Here is a 9,400-nt window from a genome sequence, read left to right as displayed (position 1 = left end):
TGAATTGCACCCACTACCACGAGCCTTATGGAACTCACCACGATTTAAAACTTGAATTGTTTATGAATCTTTGAAGAATGTTTCGCAAATCTCAGGATCCTTCAGAATTCCTCAGTCGAAGTTCCCAGGTCTACCTAGTTACATCAGAGTGAGAAGCTGACCCCTTCACTTGCTGACCTCTAGCTGAATAACAAAACTGTCGAATAATTGGAGTAACAAACCCGATCACTATAGACTACTTCTTGGGGTCAGTTGTCTCGCCGCTGGTCTTTTTTTAAGACAGCCAGAGGACGTCGACCTCGGCAAAGATAAAGCTGACGTGCCCAATGTAGCAAGACTAGGTTAAATGAACACCAGTCTCCTGCACACACTGAGATGTAATCGTCAAACAGAGTTACTCCGGCAAGGATGTAATTTCTGGGACCTGCACCAGTCTTGGAACACGATGGGATTCGCGCACGTCCTTACCACCAGATTATGCACTCGAAATGCGTGAATCTGAACACATGGCGATGTAGAAAGAATGACGATGACATCGGCAGTCAAGAGATTCAGGAATTCGGTTTAAATTTGCACCTATCAATATGTTCGCTTCAAGGGACTCTACGGAAGATTTGGAAAAAGCGAGGCCAACTTGCAGCATTGACATCTAAAACCCACTAACGCTCGTCAGCAAACATCTTATACTTGAGACATACACAAAATGGATCATCTGGGTGCTGCCGTCTCGGTCCGCCAGCTATGTTATGGTTTTCAAATATGCTGCCCCGGGAATTGCTCGGGATTTTGCAGATTTTTGGGGCAGTTCACCCCCCGAGCAGTAAGATTTTTAAGAACTTTTCTGCTGGAGGTTTCTCCTAGACAGGTGAGGGTGATTGCGCTGGGTGGCGAGCTCAGCTGTCATCCCAACTCTGCTTTTAGATAGAATATGTAAAATGCCCTGACACCCGGGGCATGAAAGTGCATCTTACCCATCCGAAAGCACTATAGCCCTATTGGTGGTTAAAAAAGCAAACCCTCCTTGCGACAGAGATGATTGCGCTGCTATTTTGAGGGAGGAAAGAGAGGAGCAAAAGGTGGGAGATGATGCAATGGTGCGAGGGCGAGAGTCATTGTAACCAGATCATGATTTATATCCTTGCAGCCATGGCATCTCGTCCAGGCAGGATGCTATTCTCCCATTCTATCGACCCACGTCGTCGGTAATCAATACAGTTTAATCAGCGCTCACTCATGACATTCGAGAGAGAAGGTAGCGAGGAACTCTGTTTTGTGCGAGCTCGTTCCATTGCTGCACCAGCTAGATCCAGACTGGAGACGAAGGATTATTGCGTCTAAGCTTCGTGGGTACACAAATGCCTGGTATCTGGTGAGTAGCGTAGGTTGGACAATGTCGACGGTTTATCATTATTATTATTATTTCCGAGTGGTTTAAGATTGCATCGGGGTCTGTTTGAGGAGTATTCGGAGCTTCTTGTTGTTTTAGAGGTCCTTTTGGTGTCTTAGAATGTCATCGCAAGGCTTCTTCTTTTCCCTTGGGTTTTTTTTGTCTTTTGGCTTTTCTTTTCCTTCTGGTGAACGCACGTGCTTGTTACCTAGGTTACTTCTTGGTTTCTGGTGAGCGGAAGAGCTTCATGTCTAGTTTTGAGCAATGTTTGCTGGGAATGTTGATGAGAATAGCTTCAAGGTGGCGATCCTTATGCCGGCTGGGCCTATGGGGTTGTCACTGGCATAGGTCCCACATTGTTCGCCGGGAATGCGAGCGTGTGATAGAGTGCATTCAAGATGCGTGTTCTGTGACTGAGTGGAATGTGAGTGCATGCTTTGTAGGCTGATGCAGCGTCGCATGGCGAGGAAGCTGGATAGGAGATGATGATGAGCGACAGTATGCAACGATCTGGGCGCCTGGACGAGAGCTGCAAGCGCATGTAACCTGTCTTCACAAAGCTCTGTTTTAATGAATACGCGTCAAAGACGTTGCACATTTTTCGAGAGACGCGCTGGGCTGTGGAATAAGTTGGAACGATCTTTAGTAATAAAGGCTGGCCCTCTGAATTAACTACCGAGACGAAGTGCGGAATGTCATCTCTGCATAAATATCTTAGCGATTGTGCTTAGGATGTATGCTTAGAGTGTTCTGAGGTGAATGTGTCGATCATGCAATGGCTTGCCCGGAATTGCTGCAAAGTTTGGAAGTTCAGGAAAACAATGCGGAGGAATTTCTCAAGTTATATCAGTGCTCCATTGATGTGTTCGATCAAGGTTTATTTAACGGCGACTGTAGCTTGATGCAGGGTGAAATGGCCACCAGGTTCAATGCGGAGATGGGAGTGGGTTGCTGCTGTGCAACCAGCTGTTCAGCTATGGGGCGAGGCATACGTTGGGCTTGTGTATTGGACGGGTCTCGTGGAATTTGTGCGGAACTTGTACTGGTTCCAATTGAAGAATGGTGGATTGACGAAGGAAATTGCACTTGTGGCTTACCTCTTCACTCCACCGGTGGTGCTTTCACATCCAGTGTGGCGCGCACACGTAACCCTGCACATATGGTCGAGACCACTCTTATTGCTCTGTGGGCTTGTTGGAATTGGCGGTCAGTTCTTTTGGGGGCCTCTAATGCGGCTTGCCTTTTCGGGCACAACGGTGGGAATCCTTGGAATTTATGTCATCGATAGCTTGTGGGCGGTTTCGCGAGCTCGCCGGCGTCGTGCAGCATTTGGAATGATTGGTGGAATCCTTCTTCTCCAGGTGGGATTTCGCAACTCGAAAGAAGCAAACTTCAGATTGTTGACATTCTGGGCTATAATAGTTTCCTCCATTTTTGCTGAAGTAGGATTCGCTGTTCCGAAATTACGTTTTCAAATGGTGGGGTTGATAATCGTGCGGAAACCTTGTAGGTTATTAAGATTAAGTTGTCGTAGCTTTTGACCCTCCTCGAATTTCGGTCAGGTGCTGCGCTGGGTGAACTGTGGATTAAATCCTCTTGTATCACGATGGTGGGGTTTCTTCCTGTTGGGTGTTATTCCGGGAGCTGGAACAGCCCTTCTGTTGCTCACTGAGGATGTGTTTCAGTTGGAGGCGGAAACTTGGGAAGATGAACCCACTGACAACCTTGACTCAAGTTCAGATGATGATCACACGGATGACACAGAGGGGATAAATCTTCTAGCCGTAAACAGACCCGAAGTTGACAGCCATGATGCTGTTGATCTGGAAAGCAACAGCAGGCTCCCGAGAGAGCTCCGAACTCTTATCCAGGAGCATCGTGAAAGCCAAGATTCACCGCGTTCATCACCAAGGTCGACGCCGAGAGCGTCCCCCAGGCATGTAAGCATAGATCGAGGGGGTCTACGGGACATGATCAGTAGCTCAGCGAGAATGGGAAATCACAAACATGTGATTAGTCCTCTCCGCAGTGATAGCCCTCTCAGAATGAGCGAAGGCCTTCACGTGATTGATGACGGGGATGTGCGGCGCTGGAAAGAAGGCGAAGAGGTCCCGTGGGTGAAAGAGGGGTATGCCGACACAGACAGCGATGTCGATGATGAAACGTTCCGGCAGCGCAGGTGGAAGTTTAAACCAAGCGTAGCATTACGTACACTGCAGATAGGTTTAGGCTCTGGGTGCTTATGGTTCCTAACTCATTGGCTTTTTACAGCCCCAACGACCATGGCGCGGTGGCTAGGTGTGTCTGTCACCTGGGGAGGGCCACTTGTCATTTGTACTCTTGGGTTGGGCATGGCCATTGCAGCAGAGGCAGCGCGGTCCATGTGGCTGAAGCGAGTACACGGGCTTTTGGCATGGATAGTTGCACTGGTCGGAGCTCTGATGATGTTGTGGAGTACTCCATGTGCATTAACTGGAGTCGTTTTCCTGGTGTCGATGCTACCATCGATGTGGGTCATGATGGCCCGAAATATTGTTGGTGTGTACCCAGGACTCGGCTTAGCATTGAGTTCCGCGATCTATGTGGGCCTTGTACTCTGGAGCACGGCGCTTGTTGCGTACGAGTTCATACCAGGCTTTATGGCTGTGCGGGGAACTAGGGGTTTCTTGCTAGTTCTCTCTGTTGCTGGCATAGGACTTGGACTTGGCAGAGGCCCTGAAGTCGCAAATTCGGAGCGCCGGAGTCTTGGGGCTAGACTGGGTACTGGGCGGATTTCTTGGGGTAACGGTGTACCAGGACGGCAGGTACTAAAACATCTCTTTATTTGTCACACAATTACTCTGGTCACCTCATGAGGCCTGTTAAGTCGCCATATGATTCTTCCCAAGAGTATCAACTCTCGGATGTCTCGCTTCACTTTGTGTTTGATATAGTTGCTCGGCATGCAAGCTTCGTAGATTTATCACAGATCATGCATTGACTCGTGCAGGCAATAGGATGTTTGGTGGTTGCGATCGGAATTATGACGGTTGTTGGGTTGACCATGCGCTTACATCCTGGGCCGGCATGGAGAGGTGTTAATCCTGAACTGCGGGTGCTCAACTTCAACATACAGCAAGGATTCAGTAGAAGTGGCAGTGTCAATTATGACTCAATTTATAACATGCTTGACGTTGAGCGACCCCACATTACGACGTTCGCCCCTTCCTTTTTCCTATCTAATTTTGAAATGCATTTCTCCAATATTTTTGGTTATTTCAATGAGCCAATTTCTCAATTGTGACGCATGTTGACGTCATAAAAGTTGATATATTTTTGTGACAAATTGTGTGAATCGTGTGCCAGGTTACAGGAGACGGACACTATGCACATCGTTCATGGAAATTTAGACTTGGTACGAATTAGAGTTCTCTACAATCCCTCTACATGTTTGATGTTTTCCCTCTGAGGGATTACGATGCAATCATGAGCTTTAAATAATCACATTAGACTTAGGAGTGGCAATCTGACACTCTGTTTTTTTTCTGACAACAGGTTGATTTCTGGGCAACGAAGCTCAAACTGTATAGCTGGTATGCACCAGCTACAAAAGCAGATACGTGGGGATGTGCAATTTTGTCAACTCAAAAACTGGTACATGGCCAGTCACAGGTCCTACCTTCTCCGCATGGAGAAAATGCCTGCTTTCAGCAAGCAGATCTTCAGTTCCAGGGAAAATCCATACAAATCATGAATACCCATTTTGGAGTGCTTTCCTCTGATATTAAACTACAAGCAGCTGCCATTGCGAGTGTGGTGAATTTGACAAGACCGTTAGTACTTTCGGGCGATTTTAATATGGCACCTTTGACGGATGCATACAACACAACAGTGGCTTCTGGAATCCTAGACAGTTATGTGGTACAGAATGGACCTTGGAAGAGTCCTGGAGATAGAGACCCAGGGGCAGGGCTGGTTTTTTCTTCACCAAAACTCAAATGTGTATCATGGAAGGAGCCCTACTATGACCAGACGAAGACTTCCGATGGGTATCCAATTGTGGCTACATTTGACTTCGTGTAGGTTTCAAACGGCACATTTCAAGTCGATGAAACTTGGTCACATAGATGTATCATAATATCGGGAGGTCAGGTTGAAGCTTGCCTGCTACTGCACTTGGGGACGTGGATACAATACAACCCCTTTTCATTTCTAGTGTACAATGCCAGTCTGTATTGCAGTGCAGAATTTAGCAGGTTGATAACTTTGGGTTCTGTAATCATTGAATTCCTTTTGAGCTAAGATGCCCAATATTTCTGCCAAGGTTAGATGGCAGATCCATTTCAATTTTTGCGTCAGGGCAGTACGAAAAACAAAATTAGTTGCCGGTGATATGTCACGTTTATAGATTGAATTAAGATGCAACAATTTATGGAATCCCTATTTTTTGAACAATTGCTGTACTGGATGAGAATATTTTAATTATGTATTGTGGAATTTTTTAAACCTATCCTCCTTTATTGGCTACAGAGGTAGTTTTTGCGTACTTGAGTGTAGCATGACAGTCTGTACAGTTTTCGGTTTGTCAGAACTCTATTTCTGATATTTTCTTGAGAACTCCGCTGTTATTATGCTTGTCCAGTGAACTACTGCAACAATCGAGTGAAGTACTTACTAGGTGAGCAAAAATTAACTACATTGAGGCATTGTCCATTACTACCTTTCAGGGTTGCACATCCACTCTGAATGTGCAAGAGATTTCGTACTCTGAAATGAACAACCATATTCTCACAAATAAATACTTGTCCACCGGAAACGCATTAACTGGGGAGCTCCTAAAGTTCATACCAGTCCAAAAAAATGATTAGTCAACGAGGTAATAAAGGGATTCAGCAGCTCTTTAACGCTGGTGACTTTTCAGTTGCAAAGAATGGGTCATAAGTCAAATAAAAACAATAAATAGTTGTATTCTGAAGTTTAAATTTGGGGTCTTATTTAAATGAATGCAATCTGGAATAAAATATGCAATACTCATTAATAATTACTGAAAATCCGTTAAAACATCTACGGTTCTGCTTGATTTCAAGGACCACATCTTAGTTGTACACAGCAACATGGTTGAGTACCGTCACCGGAACTAACCAGAGCAGAGTCTATTCCGAGAGGCTACAAGCGATAATTGAGCGCATACTCGGGATGCTCTGACGTTTTCCTGGAACAACTGAAGGCCCATAGGTCGAATGCATCAAATCCGATCTAGACTGAGGCTCCAGTGCAGTTCAGTATTCATACCGGGTCGGTCACATCCGATGCTGATTACAGGAAAGGGAGCATGAGAAGCTCTTACCTGGTGTGTGTCAGCATTTGAGAGATGTTAATAACCAGCCGAAGGGTGATGTTTGAACGTTCTGTCTATGCAAAGTGGCATGGTTACAGAGGGTGGATGTCCGAAACTATGTCATTAGACCGACTTATTTGCGAAAACATGTGGTGGAGGGGGGAGCATTGCCAAATGGCGCACGTTCTTCACAGCTATGGCAGGGACTTTTTACAGGGATCGGTACGAGCCTTTCATCCCACGCTCCACCGTAACGTGTCCCATTTTACAAACCATCAGTTGACAATCGGCACATCATCCTTCATCCCCCCACCGAATCCACAAACCTAACAAGAGAAATCGTTTTCGACCTCCTGCAAACCTCTGATTGACATCGTTCTGCCACTCTAAGCACTTGAAAGTAACGTAAAAGGCATATTCAAAACAATGAAAGAACAGTAGAGGTTGACGGCAAGCTTTTGCCAGTGAAAAGGCAAAAAGCTCCGAATCGTCCAGCAGTGTTCTCCTTGGTTCGGAAAAGCATCAATGCAAACTTGGTCGCAGCACTGGTATATAAATGGCTGGCTACAGACGAGCCCTAAAATGGTGACGGAGTTGCCGGAAAAAATCCACGTGACAAGAGCGGAAGACAGTCGAGCTTCAATGACGAAGATGCCATGTCGACAACGAGCAACGTCGAACTGCGCCACGGCGTCGTCGCGGCATCGGATCTCATCGACAGCTTCGACATCGCTCTCGAAACACTGTGGTGCCTTAAAAATAAACCCCAAAAATACCCTAAAAACGCCATCGAATAAGCCGCTATACATATTGAACTGCCATGCTGGAAAATCCTCCTTCTTGTTATTTTGTAAATTTTTATAATTTTATTGGGTAGTGAGTGTGTTTCTAAAAATTACATTGTGTAAAATTTGATACTATAGATTTGATAAAACACTAAAAACTCATCAGCTGTTTTGGATCCACCGTGTGATAACTTCAACTTTTGCATACACGCTTTTTTGTGTAGTCTTAATTGTCCGTGTATGATTCTTGTCTTTTGCAAAAAAATCTAATCGAGGTATCAAACTGTAGTCAAAAAAATAATTATGATAAAAACTAAAAAGTAAAACTTCACATATATTTACATTGAATAACGAAGGAAGATAACATAAAACGTGATAGCATAGAGACAAAGTATCATTTGCTACATTCACATTGTAGTGTGTAAAACAACCTCTTCTTGAGGAGAAACTTCTGCTTCTCATTCAATTTGTACCTAAGTTCTCCTGAAGCAAATATATATATCTATATATATATATATATATATATATGTAGCATGAGCTGGTTATGGTTGATTATTATATTTTTTGACAAAATAAAAAAAAATCTTCTCCTCATTAAATTACTTTGTAAATACGTACATCAAATAATTCAATGCTTATAAATATAAAAAAAAGTAAAAATAAATAAATATATATATATATATATATATATGTATATACATACAACTTAAGAAGTTCAAATTAAAAATAAAAATAAAATATAAAATAAAATGTTTTTATAGATCATTTCGAAATAATATTGTGTTTGAAAATTTTGAAAGTTTAAGTAAACGTTCAAAGTTTAAAACCAGGTTAGTGGTTAAGAATAAAATTACTATTTCATTTTTAACAATACATATTATTATATTATTTTTTGGTTGATTTTTCATTCATAATAATATTTTTCGAGTATTTTATATATAGATAATATATATGTATATATATATATATATATATATATGCTTCAGGAGAAACTTCTGCTTCTCATTCAATTTTAAGTTGTTGACTTTTTCAAAAATTTACAATTTTTTTATAAGGTAAATAAAAGTAGAAGTACTAGATTTTTTTATTATTAATATTTCAATGCATAATTTTAAAAAATTATAATTTGATATTTTATTATTTTATAAATTGTAAAAAGTATAAATATATATTTATCAAACTTCTTAATCACGTTAAAGATAAATCTTAATGTATAGTTGTATTTTGTTATAAAATTTACAAAAAGATTATTTTTTAAATAAAAAATATATGATTTATGTTTATAAAATCATATATTTTTTTATTAATAAAAATTATATTGAATATAATCTGTTAAATTTTTAAAATTTCATCTTTTACTATTTTACATGGAAGATTAAATTTTGAATGGTGAAAGCAATAGATAAATCTTAGACTAGAATGAAAACATTTCTTGTGTAGTTTAGAATGACTATTTTTTTATAAGCTATAAATATATAATTTAATTTTAGAATGTAAAATTCAAATTTACTATATATAAATTATAATATATAATTATTAACTTACTACAGTTTTAAAGATGTATTTGGATTATAATTATATTCTAGTAGAGAAGGTTCGTGTCAACCAATCTATTTTAATATGGTCCACTACTATATGAAGTACGCGTTGTAGTTTGATAATAGAAATTGTAAACAAATATTAGAATATTGTCCATTTATTTTTGTTAGATTTGAATATTGATATTACTTTTAATCATGAAATAATTATTTTAAGCATGCACTCTAAAGATTTGAATAAAAATATCTATGGTAAGGTTGAAAGAAATGCTTAAGTGTCTAATCTTCACTAATTTGAAAACTAATAGACACTTTTTAAAGAAAAATGCTCAAATAATCATCTTTTCTTCACTAGTTATTTTCTATAATAAAA

The 9,400-nt window shown here is 41.1% G+C and overlaps 1 protein-coding gene across 3 annotated transcripts; it reads left to right on the top strand.

Moving 5' to 3' along the window:
* The first annotated feature begins 855 nt into the window (after nt 1-855).
* Nucleotides 856-5,876, top strand: LOC112291258 (uncharacterized). Of its 3 annotated transcripts, none has more exons than XM_024538411.3 (7): nt 856-1,369; nt 1,831-1,928; nt 2,285-2,748; nt 2,950-4,191; nt 4,377-4,582; nt 4,733-4,781; nt 4,922-5,876. In XM_024538411.3, exons 3-7 carry the CDS (start codon nt 2,317-2,319, stop codon nt 5,447-5,449), a joined length of 2,457 nt encoding a protein of 818 aa, XP_024394179.1. In that variant the 5' UTR covers nt 856-1,369; nt 1,831-1,928; nt 2,285-2,316; the 3' UTR covers nt 5,450-5,876. The 3 variants fall into 3 exon arrangements, with proteins under 3 accessions (XP_024394179.1, XP_024394177.1, XP_024394178.1); XM_024538409.3 differs by having other exon boundaries at nt 1,010-1,369; nt 2,295-2,748; XM_024538410.3 differs by lacking the exon at nt 856-1,369 and adding an exon at nt 1,517-1,617 and having other exon boundaries at nt 2,295-2,748.
* Nucleotides 5,877-9,400: the final 3,524 nt, after the last annotated feature.

The sequence above is a fragment of the Physcomitrium patens genome, chromosome 14, assembly GCF_059467195.1.
Source record: "Physcomitrium patens ecotype Gransden chromosome 14, ASM5946719v1, whole genome shotgun sequence".
Taxonomy (NCBI): domain Eukaryota; kingdom Viridiplantae; phylum Streptophyta; class Bryopsida; order Funariales; family Funariaceae; genus Physcomitrium; species Physcomitrium patens.
Note: the sequence above shows the minus strand (reverse complement) of the source record. Positions and strands in the feature narration are given on the sequence as shown.

Bases quoted from the DNA above. Each gene is read 5' to 3' on its own strand.
- LOC112291258 (XM_024538409.3), top strand. From the start codon at position 1,870: ATGATGATGAGCGACAGTATGCAACGATCTGGGCGCCTGGACGAGAGC. The intron at 2,749-2,949 runs GTGGGATTTCGC...AATTTCGGTCAG, and splicing joins GTGGAATCCTTCTTCTCCAG to GTGCTGCGCTGGGTGAACTG. The intron at 4,782-4,921 runs GTACGAATTAGA...TTCTGACAACAG, and splicing joins TTCATGGAAATTTAGACTTG to GTTGATTTCTGGGCAACGAA.